Source organism: Pleurodeles waltl, chromosome 2_2 (genome assembly GCF_031143425.1).
Source record: "Pleurodeles waltl isolate 20211129_DDA chromosome 2_2, aPleWal1.hap1.20221129, whole genome shotgun sequence".
NCBI lineage: Eukaryota > Metazoa > Chordata > Amphibia > Caudata > Salamandridae > Pleurodeles > Pleurodeles waltl.
Window position 1 is genome coordinate 786,769,181 of NC_090439.1, and position 15,481 is coordinate 786,784,661.

Here is a 15,481-nt window from a genome sequence, read left to right on the forward strand (position 1 = left end):
CTTCCTTCATGGGTTCCAGCCCTGGAGGCTTAGCGGCAGCTTCTAAACTCTAAATGGGAGGGTAATTTTCTTTGAATGGGCACTGCTGACATAGTGAGGTTCTCTTACAACTTTATAAAAATTTCAGTCAGGGATTACTTTGAATTGCATTTGCCCTGGTACTTGTCCATTGTCTTGACAGAGGAAACGTCCTCTTTATTTAAGAGTGCACAACCTACTTGGCCTCATAAGTTACTGCATGGAATATTTTATTATCGCCTGCAACTTACAGCAGGACATATGCAATGAAGGCATCCTCTCTACTCCTAATATGAGGGTTTACCACTTACTGTGTCACTCTAAGTAACTTGGGGAGGGATAATGGTCTGTTTAGCCACAGTAAGACCTCTCATCGTGTTTGTGCACCAACACTTGCCAGACTGAAACTCTAGTTTATGGTGGATGCGAGCACAGCATCTCTGCCTCTCCATGCCACAAGACGTAATTTAGGCTGGAATGTGCAGTACTGCATCCGCCCTCCCAGCACACTATCCATTGACCCTAGGCCATTATTCACGTTTTAACACTCATTTACAGTATTTGGGAGATGTTATTCGTTAAATGCTTATAGTGCCAGCGTTAGGACAGTGAGTTGGACTCGTGGACTATTTGGGGTAAAATGCAGTTTTGCAGATATTCTAGGAGGCCCAGACACACCCTGCAGTCACAAGCCTCAACGGTAATCAAGTATAGCAGCACACAGGCGTTTGCAAAGCATAAACATATCAATCACTTTCTCGCGCTCAGAATCCAGAAAATCGTAAAATATCATGACTTATACCACCAGAATAATTTCCAGCTCAAGGAGAGTGATTGAAAACGGAGGGTCACCTCTCTGGGTTTACTGGCCTGAAAACTAAAGGTCGGGCAGCGTCTAGAGCTCGGGCTCGCGCTCTGTCAGCTGTATCTGAATTCCTAGTTTGCATTTCTGGTGCTGTGAATGGGGTGACTGCGTGCGTGCACGTGCAGAGGCACGGGACCGAGGCCAGCTGGGGGACGGCGCCTGGGTGCTCAGCAGGGACATGCCCGCGCTCCCTGCCCCAGTGACTCTCTGGCTATGCAGCACATGGTGCTGACCTGGCGCTTCCCGGCTCGTGGGCGGTCGGGCGCCGCCCATTGGTCCAGCCGAGCTGCCGGGAGCCGGTTCCTCTTTAAAAAGGCTGAGGTGCTGCTCTGCCTCTCACACACGGACTGCTTCTCCTCACCTTTGCGTGGACGTTTGAGTTGCTCTTTTACACAAAACCATGGCTGACGCTTTGTTCGGCACCTGGAAGCTGTGCAGCAGCGAGGGTTTCGATGAGTACATGCAGAAACTCGGTAAGAGGGATGTTTAACGTACGCGCATCCAGTCTACAAGTCAGTTTTTATGTGGCTTTCTTGGGTTTGGGGGTAGATCCCGTATCGCCGTCATCCCCCGCAAGGTAGCTCACTGGCTTGAATGTTTGCTTCACCGGTGCGATTTTAAACTGAGCCTTTAAGATAACCGGCTCTTGCGCTGTTTAAAATTGTATGGTGGGTAAATGCAACTGGTGTACACCCTGTAACTTCAACTAGGAGATGTAGTGGATGCTTCATGTAAAGTATGTTGTCAGCTGGTGTAACTTTTTTTATAGGACTGTGCCGGTGATATAACAAGGTGTCTTCCCACACTAGTCATGATAGACTTAAATAACCACGTTGAAGTGGTGGCGTGGCAATCCCTTATGTTGGCCTGGCTTGCTAAAGATTGTGGGAGTAGGGAGAGCTGAAGGCACACCCTTATGTCACCTATTAAACCCCCCTTTTTATTTTTGTTATATATATATATATATAACCCCCCCCCCCCTCTCAAAAAAAAAAAGTGGGTGCACACGCACTCTCTTAATGGTCTGGGTGACAGCATGGCTGTCAAGAGACAATTACTTGACACACCAGGAGTGGTTCTGCCTGCATGTTGGGAGCCAGGAGTATGTGTTTTGATTGCGCAGGAGTGTTTCCATATAAAACTGCCGTGATCGTTTTGTTTGTCTAGCTTTCTGAGATTCAAATTTCAGGGGAAAATACATGCTCTTAAATTGTTTTGGTTAACTAGATAATCTATTGTTTCTCTGACGGCAGCATTGACGAGGACAGTTGTTAACCTCCATGGATTTTTAGGTCTGGTTTAACCTACACCAATAGCCTAGTTATGTGCTTCGACCTAAATACATACCCATTTCCATGCTACTTGTACTACTTCACATTGGTCTACAACATAGTTTTAAAAGCCAGACCTATTGGCATTGCCAGCGCTTGTGTTGCCTTTCAAAGTGCGCAGAAAAGCGGCCAAACAAGGTTGATTGGTAGTTATCAAGTTCTATAACCGCAGCTGTACTATATTGTACTGAACTGGCCAAAGCCTCACTGGCTGCCATGGCATGTTCAATATATATTCCTTTTACTACCTGTGGTGTAGCTATGTAGCAAGGATATATAGATTCTGGTGTACGCAAGGAAAATGTCCCACTTCGACTGACGTTTGGGTAACTACCTCGAGGTAGTCCACCCTTTCAATTTTTTTTTTCTTTTTTTTTTTTTTTTTCAAGCACTCTAAATCCATTCAACTGTCGGTCATTTTAATTCTACCCACTACGGACTGGGGTGGTTGGTCAGTCCACTTTAGCAGTTGGTTTATCTCTCTCTAAATGTCGGTATTAGCCCTGCCAGGTTTCCCAGGTCCATGCATTAAGTGCAGCTTCAGCCTAGTGTTTTCTTAGAATTCAGGGACTTGTAGTCCTGATTTATAATGGGAAGAAATGAAACTACAAATCCTAGAATTCAAACAGAACCTGACCTGGAGCAGCATATTATGCAAAGAACTTAAAGCAACTTGGCTGAAATGTTGCTCTTTCACAAGGAGCTGACCCACATGCCAAATGGCTCCTTTTAGTTTCTGAGACTATGGAAAAAATGTGTGGGTTTTGTCACAATTTTGCTTAGTCGGGCATCCCCCTTCAGTGACCAAAAACACGTTTCCAGGCTGAGAGCCAATGCCCAACCTAGTGACTTTGCATTGTTTCCCCCTTTCCGTAAGGACTCTTAATGGTAGCCATGAGGTCGAGAAACTGCAGCCATTGCTCTGGATCCCAAACAGCTTCTTACGCAACCTTGCCTCACTTCCTTAGTGACCACAGGTGCTCATCCTGAGCTTCCGTCCTTTCAAGTGCTGTTTGTGATCATGATTTTACCATCACCTTCTCCCCTCGCCCAGAATAACTAGCCCTCCACCTACAAGTCTCACCCAGACCACCTTTCCAGTTTGCCGCTCAACAGCTGTGCATCCAGTTGGTTCCACTGAATTTAACATTGCAAAATCCAAACTACACTTACAACCCAGCAGGTAACTATTTACGGCGACTACTCCTGCAATTCCCATTTATAGATGTGAAGTGATTTTTACCCTCTTCCTCCCCTCTCAAACGCGTAACTTGACCAGAAAGAAATACCCCTCCAGTCCTAGCTGTGAGGCAGTGCGCTGTTCTGTCTTGAGTACAGATTTAACATGAGCAGGCGACCCTGACTGCCTCATGTAGTTTTATAACGGTCATAACTGCACGACCACAAGTCCCAGAATACACCCAAAGGACTTTACTCTCTTCTGCAATGAAGGAGCTTGTTCCTGAAGTTGTGGAGCGTCATGCGCCCGCGCCTTTGGTGTACAGCCAGGCATGCGTCGAAAGAAGTGCTTAAGCTGTGACACTCTGGCCAGTGTGTAGGGCTGACATGACGCACCAGCATGTCTATCATATGTGGCGTAGGAAGCAAGGGAGTTTGTTTAAAATGGACTAGCTGTCTGAAGTTGTCCCACGACAAATGAGACTAGATAGTTGTCAGTAATTCTTGTACTCTGCATTTCCAAAAGCAATGGTGAATTAAAGGTACTGGAATAACCCGCTCACCCCCCCCCCCCCCCCCCCCCCCCCCCCACACACACACAGCAGTGATCCTCAAACCTTTTTTAATACCGTTCCCTTACCCCACCCCAGTTGAAAAATAAAAATATTTGGGCCCCTCAGAATCTTTCTCAATAATTTTATCAAGATGGCAATGTTTAAATATGTCGACCTATTTAAACATTGCAGTTAAGTACTTTTATCTTTTTAAAAATGCAATAACCTGTTTCTGCTTAAAACAAAGGTCTTAACTGTACAATGCTTCTTTTGGCCAGTGTCTGATTTACCGCCCCTCCCCTTGGAATCACTTTGGGGGGGGGGGCAGTTTGCAGACCTCTGCCCTACAGTCATTGAACAACGTATCTGAATGCCTGCCCTTCTTGGAAGGGCCTTTTGTCATGTAAAAGAAACCAGTTTCAATAAACTGGCTGGATTTTCAAGGTGACAAACTGTGTGTGGAAGCTCTGGCATGGCCCGGTGAATTAACAAATACGATTTCCACATGCAATAGGTCTGTTTACATGTTTGACTTGCTCATGCATTGAAATGGCGCTCTGTTCTACGAATTCAACTAAATTGGAAGTCTACATATTAAACTCGTAATTTCACTGGATACGAGTTCTATGTTCATTTATGTTTTTGTCTAATTTTTTCTTTGCCAGTAAAGACTCGTCTCCAATCCTACTTTTTATCACCTTGTCTTTACTCGGACGTGCCTATGAATACTTGTATGGCCTGATATGTTGCTTATTATTACACTTCATGTGTAGCACCTATGCTTAAGAATCTCATTTATGGTATCTCAATGTTGCTTCCTCGTTCCTTCTGTGCAGGTGTGGGCTTTGCTACAAGGAAGGCGGGCGGTATGGTAAAGCCCAATGTGATAATCAGCAAAAATGGGGACCAGTACTGTCTCAAAACTGAGAGCACTTTCACAACTACAGAGATCACGTTCAAGCTGGATGAGGTATTTGACGAAACCACTGCAGACAACAGGAAAACCAAGGTGAGAACAGTGTGACCGTCGTACTTCGTGATCGGCTGCACTGATAGTACGTGCTGAGGGCTTTAGTATTCGAGCTGTGATGTTTTAAATGGGTGCCCCCACTTAACCTTGACTGAGAACCACTAGACCTGTAATGAGTGTATCCTGGGCCCAACTTAAAATAAAGGGTGTAAAAGGGGTGGCTGGAACTGATTTGGGTAAAGTAGCATTACTGCTTAACTGCAAAAGTAGCTTGAATTTGGGAGCGGGGTGCCGTTTGCATCAGAAGCTGACTATCCAGGCAGTTTAGTGACACATGCCAGGGTAACGGATCCTGAAATCCAAAAATTATGACTTGCAACAAACACAAGTAGTAACTTCACTGTATCTTCTGTTAATTACATTACTTTCAGATGAGGGCTGCAAACTAATCCTGCACTGGCACTTTCAGATGAGGGCTGCAAACTAATCCTGCACTGGCATCCAGTAAAACATGCCTCCCTTTGTGTTCACTAATTTATATTAAAAATAAAAAATGTGCTCAGTTTGTTTGCTTGGACAAGTGGTAAGAAGCAAGGATTGTAACGCCTGGTCACTCTAAATAACTGTTTGTTTAGTACTTATGACTTTTTACGTATCCTTGTAGTGGTAGGAAATCGCCAAGGCCTTAACTTGTAGTCTAATTCTCACTGAAAGCTCCTAGTGTGGGGATTAATACCCCAGGTTATCTGGCCTTCATAACTCTATGGGTGAGGCTAGGGACAGGTCCTCTACTCCTTTTAAAGGGCTCACCAACGGCAGATCTCCCCTTACGCCATACTGTTTATCAAGGACTTCTCTTAAAGAAACTTTATTTGAACAGTTCTGGCAGCTCCGCTATAAGTTACTACCCAGAACCTTAACAAACTGTCTGGCCTGATTTAAAGGGTCAAATTCTGCCTGAAAACACCGTACCTTGTCTTCTAGGCACATGCCTACATAGCAATGAACACTTCAAGGAAGAGTTCGTAACCTCATGTCACAGGTTAACTGTAGTAGTGTTCTGATTTTTGGGCAAGTAAGGCAAAGGGTGTGTTGAAAATGCATCTTCCAGCAATATTGAAAATAGTCTTTGTTTCTCAGACCACAGTCACTTGCGATAATGGTGCATTAATCCAACATCAGAAATGGGATGATAAAGAAACCACAATCCGAAGGGAAGTAAAGGATGGCAAACTTGTGGTGGTAAGTGATTGGACTTCTTTGACTATAGTAGTATCATCACTTTTAAAGTGATTGCAACGTGTCTATGCTGCCTTGCACCCAAATGTTCCTCCAGCAATCAGTCCCCTAATGGTCAAACCCTAGATTTGAGCCTGATATACCTTCTATAGAGTAACTTTTTTTTTTTTTTTTTTTTTTTTTTTTTTAACACTGATCACAGGACTACTCTGAGTAGCAAACTTAATTTTGTATATGCGGTTTGTACAAGATGGGGAAATTCTGCATGATTAAGCAACGCAGGTTTGTTACATTTGAAAGTGTACCCACTCTGTATCAGGTCAAATAAGTAACCAGAAGCGGCCCCAGACAAAAATGCTCAATCAGTTGCTCCCTTGCACTTTCATTCTCACTTAATCTCCTGTTTTTTTTTTTTTTTTTCTACCCACTCCCCATCTAGCTCTTAAGCCTCCCTGTGCCTGCTGCAATTAGCCTTTGGGAGGTGGGCAAAGTCAGTGGCACCAGGAGCTGCCTTGGGCTTTTAATAGAAGCCCCCAAGTGCTCTAGCTGTCCATGGAAATGCCCAGTGGACTAAGGCCTGTCCAGCATCACTCAGTGTCCCGTAAACTTCTTTTCTCAGAGGTTGTCATGTCTCTGACATAGTTTAAAATAGATTTCTAGAAATCTGCCTTGTACGTTTTTTCAAAATTTCCAAGTTTGGATGTCAACTGTATTTTTAAGCACATTTAGACCCACCCTTGGCACCTAAACTTGTTGCACCCCACCATACTGGTGGCATGTGCAGTAGTCATCTTCTCTCCTCCCCAGTGAGTATTACCATACCCCCAGTTACTCCCCTGCTGTGCTCCCAGTACATGAACTTCCTGCGAGTCCTTTACATGTAAAGGTTATCCTTTCAGCAGGCATTTTATGGTAACCTGGATGAAATGGCCCGAGTTTTTAAGCAGTTGTGCATAGTTTTACTGTATTTCAGAAATGCTCTGCATTAGTAAACCTTATGCGCTTTTAAAAGTATTAAATTGAGGTTTTTCCTACCCTTGAGAGTTAATAGTCAAACTTGAGACCGGCACTTCAGATAATAGATCGCTCTTAATTTTACACACAGTTGTACTAAATGCAGTACTTGTTTGTAGGATCAGTACCTCGTTTAAATTTCTCATTTTGTCTTTTCTAGACTTGTACCATGGGTGAAACAAAATGTGTACGGATCTATGAGAAAGTATAGAGTCCAAACTGGATGTCGACTTTAAAGATGCTCAGTTCCATGAGCCATGCTACAGAATCGTTTTTGTTTTGTTTTTGTTTTATTTTGTGACTGACTCGAATGCTATCCCAGTGTGTGTGTTAACTGAAGTCTGCCGTGGTTATTAAATAAAAAATACTGAACGCATTCTTTAGTGTGGCGATTCTTTCATGTGTTGTGGCTCCTTTTCGAAGAAGGAAACTAATGCATTACTCAATTTAAGAGTAATGCTGAAGGACATGAAGCATGCTAAATGGACTAATATCGGAAACTTAAACTTCTATTTATAGGGGGGGGGGGGGGAAGGCATAAGTCTAGGGATCAAATTTGAGTGGAATTTTTAGATGCAAATCTATAAAGTAAAGGTGTCAGTCTGTATTGAGTCTCCTTGTAACTCCCGGTCATGAGCACTTTCTCGGCAGAGGGAGTATTGTTTGGTGTCTGACAGAAGGGTGCTATAAAATCATTTGGGTATGACAGGAGTGGATGTGATCTTTTGTAAGTAGTTTAAATTCCTTACCTTTGTGACGTCATAAGGCTTGACTGATACCTCCAAAGTAACCATAAGCAGATTGGAAAGGATGGTAAATACTTGGACTGTGCATTGAGTGTGCAGTCTGCATGTGTTTTCTATAGGGGTAGTCATAGGAGCAAAGGCTCAAAGATGTAGTATGAAGATAGAGTAGGGCATCATGAATCTTATGGTTAATATTTCTGGTGGGGAAATGCCTGATGTATTTACTGTTTAAGCCCTAGTTCCTCATGCCAATTCCTTGCACTGAGCAAGCATGTCTCAAGACACCAGGCCCCCACTTAGTGGCATGAATATATATATATCACTGCCACCACTAAATGTCCTGTTGATTCAAAGTCAAAAGTTACAACCTCAACCAGTTAGCCTGGAAGTGAATGTGTTGAAGGGAGGAAAGCAAGGATTCTGAGACAGAGTAAGGTAGTTACCCAAGGGTAACTGAGGCATTACTACTCTGCCGCTCACTCATGTCTCCTGTTTTGTGATGTGTGATAAAGGTTAAATGCAGAAAACACTCCTCTCACAATCAACCACATACCCTGCACCACCCTGTTGTGATAACCAGTACAGTGTGTAGACCAGGTGGTTACTTGGCAACAGAGGGACCTGGAAGTCTACAAGAGTTAATTTCACCCATACCCTTCCATTGGCCTGCATTGAATTCCAAGAGTTCTGACCCATAGACCTTTTAAGACAAAACACCATGCTTGTTGCCTTCTAAGGGAGGCTACCAATGGTTATTGCTGGTACAACTCTGACCAACTGGGGGCAAGAGTTAGTCATCCGCAAGAACAATGCAGCTGGCTGAGGGGCGGACGCAGAGGGCTCAGCAGGGCTCAGAGTGCGGCTCAATTAATAGAATTGTAGCCGCTTACCGGGGGTTGGAGGAGGCGGTGGCACAAGTATAATCAGCGTCCGAGGGATGGTTTTACACCTTCCCCCCCTCCTCCCCCCCCCCCCCCCCCCCCAACCTGAAGGTGGCAGGGGCACAGAGCACTCATGGACAGAGGCAGGCAGCACCCCTGCTGAGAGTCGGACCGGAGGTGCTTCGAGGAAGGGAGGCAGTCTGCACTGGTTGTTCTAGCAGAGGAAAAGGCTTAGGAGAAGGTGAGAAAGCGTTTCCATACTTGTTGCTGCAAGAATCGCGTAAGTTCTAAACATTGGACTGCAAGTAAGGAACCGTGTTATCCTCCTGGCATCCCAAGGTCCCATGGTGGATAAGGCAGAGGGGGTGGCCCTGAGCCAGGCCAGAAGGGAAGTTAGGGGTTGTTGAGGTGGGGTAGCCCACTCCCTGCGGAGTGCGAAGGCAGCAAAAAAAGCAGAAGTAGAAGCTAGCAAGAATCCTCAGAAGCGGACTTCGGGGAGGAGTAAGAGCAAATTAATAATACATGTAAGAGGAAAGTTACTTTAAGTAATTTATTTTCCGGCACAAATAGGAAAATAAGGGTTAACCCCTCATTAAGGACTTATTTTAGGGTGTTACCTGGAACCCCTAAAATGTCAATTGTGCAAGAGGCCGTACCGCCTTTGCCGGGAAGCAGGGATATAACGCCAACAGTTAATGGGGATTTGATGCAGCAAAGTATCCCTGGCTTCCGTTTTAGGGAAGTGGGATCTGCTGGAGGACAGGGGGTCAGTCAAGTTGACATACAGGCTGGAGGGGCACTAGATCCTCTGAATGGGGGAAGAGGATGTAAATCTACCCAGTGACTCATTACAGATATGTTGAAGGCTCAAGCCATGGAATTAAAGGATGGCTTTAAGATGTCTAAAACTAATCCGGATGAGGTCAGGAATCTGAAGAGCTCAGCAAAAAAAATAGACTATCTGGCAGGTCGGACAGCTGCCCTTGAGGAAGAGGTTGGTGATCTGAGGGCTACTGTGGAGGAAAATAAAGAGCAAATAAGAGGTTTGAAGTCAAGAGAAGCAGGGGTGCTAAGTTGGAATCCTTGGAAAACAATCAAAGGAGAAATAACCTGAGGTTTCTCAGAGTCCCCGAGGGAGATGATTTGAAGTTATTTATGGTAAAGTTAATAAGACAAGAAATAAAACTTGAGGATGCTGAAGTTGACATTATAAAAGATATTCAAAGGGTACATAGGGTCCCTGCAAAAATGCCTCCCAATAGGGACAGGCCAAGAGAAATTTTGGTTTACTTTCTTACATACGGGCTTGAACATATTTTGGAGATGGCATTGAAGAATTCACTTTTGGTGAATGGTGCTCCTTTTGAGTTTAGGTCAGATCTTGCATCCATTACTTTAAATAAGCAATGGGAGCTGGGGAAAAGAATCAATATATTGAGAAGACTGGGGGTAACTGCCCCATTAAGGTTCCCAGCATCCTTAAGAGCCATGGCAAATAGATGTATAATTTCAGTGATTGTAATGTTGATGACCTGATTAAGAAATTGGAGCTAGATTCTGGTGCAGTATAGGCCTCTAACAGTCGGCTGATTATGGTGATAGGAGGCTCAGAGTCCTGCATGATGACCCTTCATAGGTGGAAACACTGGTCTATGAAGATAGGGAGGGTTCTCCTGGGGTTGGGAGGAAGGGGATGGGTTGGGGGGGGGAAGAGGAGGGGGAGCGTGGTGATGGGGAGCACTGGGTGGAGAGTAGTAAAGGGGGAGGAAAAAAAGGTCCTGGTGTTGTGCTGGATGGTGGGGAAACACGAGATCTAACGGGGGCGGTGGGCCCCTTGAGGGAGGATGTCAAACTGATTTGAAGCTCCTGTCCTGGAATGTTAATGTCCTCTGGGTGAGCAGACAAGAGGATGGTGCAATATTTGAAGGACGCTCAATTTGACGTGTTGATCTTGCAGGAAACCCATCTTTCCAAGGAAGTGTGTGGAAGTTTTTCGACCATGTAGATGGGTGCAGCAGATAGCTAGTTCTAGTTATGCGGGGGGTAACAAGGGGTAGCCATTATAATAAAAAAAAAAATGCTAATCTTTTGTTGCGGGTCTGGATAAGTCAGGGAGATGGGTGGTGGGGAGATTAACGGTGCATGATGTTTACTCTAGTGGGGTACTACGGTCCTAATCGGGATGATAAAGCCCTGTTGAGAGAACTCACTTTTTTTTCCCTCCAATATTGGGATCCTATTATATGGGTGGGGGATTTCAATGTAGTATTGAATTCTGAGCTGGATAGGTCTTCACGGAGTAGGTCGAAAATTAACAAGAAAATGCATGCTCAGGTTCGATTTAATGTCGCAATTGGGCTTATATGATGTTTGGAGAGAAAAGATGGGGTGTGAAAGAGGTTATACTTATAACAAAAAATAGACATCAATCTAGAATTGATTGTTTTCTAATAGATGAAAGTTTAAAAGAGGCTGTGGAAGAGGTTTCACATATTGGGGCTCATCATTCGGCTGTGAGCTTGAAGCTTAATTGGCTTGGCGACAAAAGAGAGAAGGTGGACCTTGGATAGAACGCTATTATTGGAGGAAGAGGTTGTAGCAGAGCTACGGAGAGGGACTGAATTTTTCTATTTTAACAAAGGATCAGCCTCGCTTGCGGTAGTATGGGATGCGTTCAAAGCCTTTTGGAGGGGGAAGGAAGCTGATAAGTGCAGCTGCATATAGGAGGAAAAAGTACTATGAAGAAATAAGTAGGCTAGAAAATTTGATTCGGCAAGGTGAGCAGAGATTGCCAGCTATGGACCTTGAGGAGGAAGAAGTTAATCAGTTATATAAACAAGATCAAGAGGCTCAATTGGATTTAGCAGCAGTTATAATCAAATTAGAATGAGATGTGAGGCCAATAGGGTGTCTGATTTTGAATATGGTGAGAATAGTGGTAAACTGTTGGCATGGAAGATAAAAACTGGCATAGTTAGGAACCGGGTGTTAGAAATTCGGGACGGAATTTTAGGGGAGGTTAGGAAGAGTAAGAAAGAAGTGGAAGACACCTTTTAAAACTTTTTCAAGGAATTATATACTGATGATTTAGAAGTTTCAGCAGAGTCGGTGAAGGGATGGTTAGAGGGATTAGAATTGGCATCTCTAAGTGAGGAGGAGAACAAGGTGATTAATGAGCCAATTCATATGGTAGAACTTGAGCAAGCGATAAAACCAGGTAAATTAGGTAAGGCAGCAGGACCAGATGGGCTGCCTGCTGAAGTCTATAGAGTATTGGGCAGTAGTGTGTGTTTTTTTTTTTTTTTAGAGAACTCTAACAATATTCTAGAGACTGATGGGAGACCCCCTGCCCTCCCTCCCCCCCCCCCCCCCTTCTTGGAGGGAAGCTATTACAATAATTTTAAAACCAGGAAAGTATTCCAGGAGTTGTAAATCATATCGTTCATATCTCTCCTGAACTGTGACTATAAGATTTTCACAAACATTTTGACAGATAGATTAGGGGGTGTTTTGGGGAAGCTGATAAATATTGATCAGAAAGGGTTTTGGAAAGGAAGACGTATGCAGGATTTGACACATGGGATTGTAGCTTCGGTTGATTTGGACACCACATGCCACTCCCCTCTAGCAGTCGTGATGGTTGATTCAACCAAAGCTTTTGATAGAGTTAACTGGAATTATTTAAATATGGTATGTGAGGGTTATAATCTTGGGGGGCATTTTATTAGGACTTTACAAAAAATTTACCAGGATCCCTGTGCAAGAATTTTGGTTAATGGCGATCTCACTTCCTCGTTCAAGATAGAAAGGGGTACGCGGCAGGTGCGTCCGTTATCCCCGCTACTTCTTGATTTGTATATTGAGCATACTTGCTACTATAATTAGGAATGATCAGCAAATTCACCCCTTTGTGTGTGGGGGATTATTCTATGAAGGTGTCTTTGTATGCAGATGACCTGATGATTTATACTTCTAATTTAACTCAGACTAACTCGGTATTAGAAGAACTAATGAGAGATTTTGGGAGTATCTCGGGTTATGCAGTTAATAATCAAAAGACGGATGTGATGGCTTGGAATATGGAGATAGGTAGCCCTGTAATTAAGGAGGCGGTTCAATATTTAGGAATTACTATAACACAGGATATAAATAAATTGGCAGAAACAAACTTTAGGAAGGTAATGAGGGATGTGGATACCCTACTGAAGAGATGGTTAAATCTCCCCCTAACTATTATTGGCCGGGTTAATTAAGATGGTGATTGTCCCCAAGTTTACATTTATCTTTAATTCGATAACATTAATGTTTAGTAAGGACTCTTTAAGGAAACTTCAAGGAAAAATGGGTAGTTTCATCTGGGCATCTAAAGGCGTACGTATTTCCTGGAAAAAACTGAGGAGGAAAGAAAAAGGAGGGTTGGCTGTGTCAGATATGCAATATTATGCGTGGGCCTACTTCCTGAAGAATGCGAAGGAGACCTTTAATCACCCACGTCGGTCTGAGCTGGGGCAGGCTCCGATTGCAATGGCAGAGGATAATGAGTTACAGACAAGTTTTATGAATAAGTTTGGAGACCCTAAATACTTTAAGAAAGTCAGATTTAAGGTGTTACAAGATTTAGCGAGACTGGTATGCGGTCTGGAGAGCCACAAAATTGTCGTATTATAGCAAAAAGGCCCCTATTTGGGACTCCCCAGGGTCACTGGAATGGACTAAGGATGCATTGGCAACTCCTCTAAAGGTAGCAGGTTTTTTGTATTGGGGAAAATTTTGCCATATTGGAGAGGTTAGATCATTTGAAAACTTGAATGAGGGGGTAATTTGTCTAAATTTAAGTACCTTCAGATTATCAGCTGGGAGAGGGATTTAAAAGTGGAGCTGGGAGGCACAAATGAGGGGGAAGATCAGTGGCATTTGGAAATCCAGCTGAAGAAGGAGGTGGCCAGACAGTACTGGCTAATTATGGACATCGTGGATGGCGATTTCATCCTACCAGAGGAGTTATGGGAAGAGTGCTTGCCGGAGCGCCAGCATAAAGATTTATGGCAAGTATCCACTACACTTTTATATAATACTGTCAAACCTGCTGCGTTAAGGAGGAGCCATTTGTTTTCAATTCAGAGTTTTCTGGACACCAGCAAAGCTTTCAAGAATGGATCAGGGCAACACGGTCAGATGCATAAAGTGTGGGACCCTGGCGGCAGACGACATTCATATGTTCCTGGAATGCCCCAAGCTCAGCAAATTCTGGGTAGAGGGTGGTGATGCTATTAGTGAAATACTCTATATAAGGCTCAAGGTAAGCACCTCGCTCGTGATTTTTGGATGTTTGGCAGGACCTCAGCGGATAAGCAGCGATTGCTCTAAACTGTTATTTTATATGATGCTTGTGGCAAGAAGAGAGATTTGTAAAAAATGGATTGACGCCTCATCTCCAACTTTTACGGATTGGAAAGATACTTTAATGTATAACTTGAAGCTGGATACGAGTACGAATAGTAAAAACAAACAAAAAAAAAGATTCTGGAATCAATTGAAGCAATGGTGGGGTTTGGGAGAGGATGGGGAGGATAGGGGAGTACATTTGGTCTGGCACGGTCCAATGATTAAACATACCTCTAATGTACCACCACCCTTCGTTATTGGTAAGTGGAGTAGGTATAGTGAGGCCATATTCCCGGGCAGGTAAAGGTTTGGCAGAGCTGGGCAGCGTTTAATCATAGCACACTCTGTATTAAATGACCTTCCCGCCTTATATCCTCTTGTGGTGAGAAAGGATGGTATGCAAATGTGGACCAATTAGTCCTTCTGTAAGAGCCAACTCTCAAAATGGACAAGGGCCCTTCGTTCATCCAGTCTGTTTCCTGATCTCTTATTTAGGGAAGAATGAGGCAAGATTCTCTCCTTTCCTATGTAAGGAAGAATTTGACACAAGGAGGACCTGCCTGAATAATCTGATCCTGAATGCAAAAAAAGCCTACAAGTTAAGGAATCTGCATCCGTCTCCTACCAGAGGTAACTGCAATTGGGGGGGAGATGCTTTAAATATGAACTAGCTAATATTAATAGACTTCAGAGGCTAAAGGGAGCGTTCTATGGACCCTGAAAAGCTGTTTCAAGTGGGTAAATGGGAGGAAAAAGCACAGTGGATATTACTGAATGTCCTAAATGGACTGCAATAAACTCCTCTGAATTGTTCGAGCATGCATTTGATGGTTTTGACTGGCCACTGTCTTTAAAGTGGTGGCCTCCAGATCTATGTGAAAACCATTCTGGAGATAAAACTGGGCCAGCCCCAGCACTCTGTCTAAACTGTTTTGCAACACAGCATCTACCAAATTCCCCAATGTTTAGCATGGACATTAAAAGTAAATGGCTGCCAGGAGAGTAATTTCAACCGACCCGCTAAGTCCTCGAGTTAATCCTTAGCTTTCAATCTCCATGCTGCCAATCTTAACCTCACTCGGGACTCCTGATACAGTATTTGAGGTCTGAGGCGATGGAGTAGTGAAACTCCTGACCACCCCAACTTGTTATCAAGCGAGCAACCAAAATCACTGCTGCCCTTCTTCCTTACTCTGGACAAGAATCTGAGAAAGGGGGTGTGGTGGGGGGAAGGGTGTCAGGTGGCTGCAACAAACACCCTGAGGCCATGGGCAGGATGGTGTTGCCCTTCCCCAAATT

The 15,481-nt window shown here is 43.9% G+C and overlaps 1 protein-coding gene across 1 annotated transcript; it reads left to right on the forward strand.

Moving 5' to 3' along the window:
* The first annotated feature begins 1,200 nt into the window (after positions 1-1,200).
* Positions 1,201-7,546, forward strand: LOC138282624 (myelin P2 protein-like). The gene is made up of 4 exons (XM_069220411.1): positions 1,201-1,356; positions 4,784-4,956; positions 6,058-6,159; positions 7,331-7,546. Exons 1-4 carry the CDS (start codon positions 1,284-1,286, stop codon positions 7,379-7,381), a joined length of 399 nt encoding a protein of 132 aa, XP_069076512.1. The 5' UTR covers positions 1,201-1,283; the 3' UTR covers positions 7,382-7,546.
* The last annotated feature ends 7,935 nt before the right edge of the window (positions 7,547-15,481 follow it).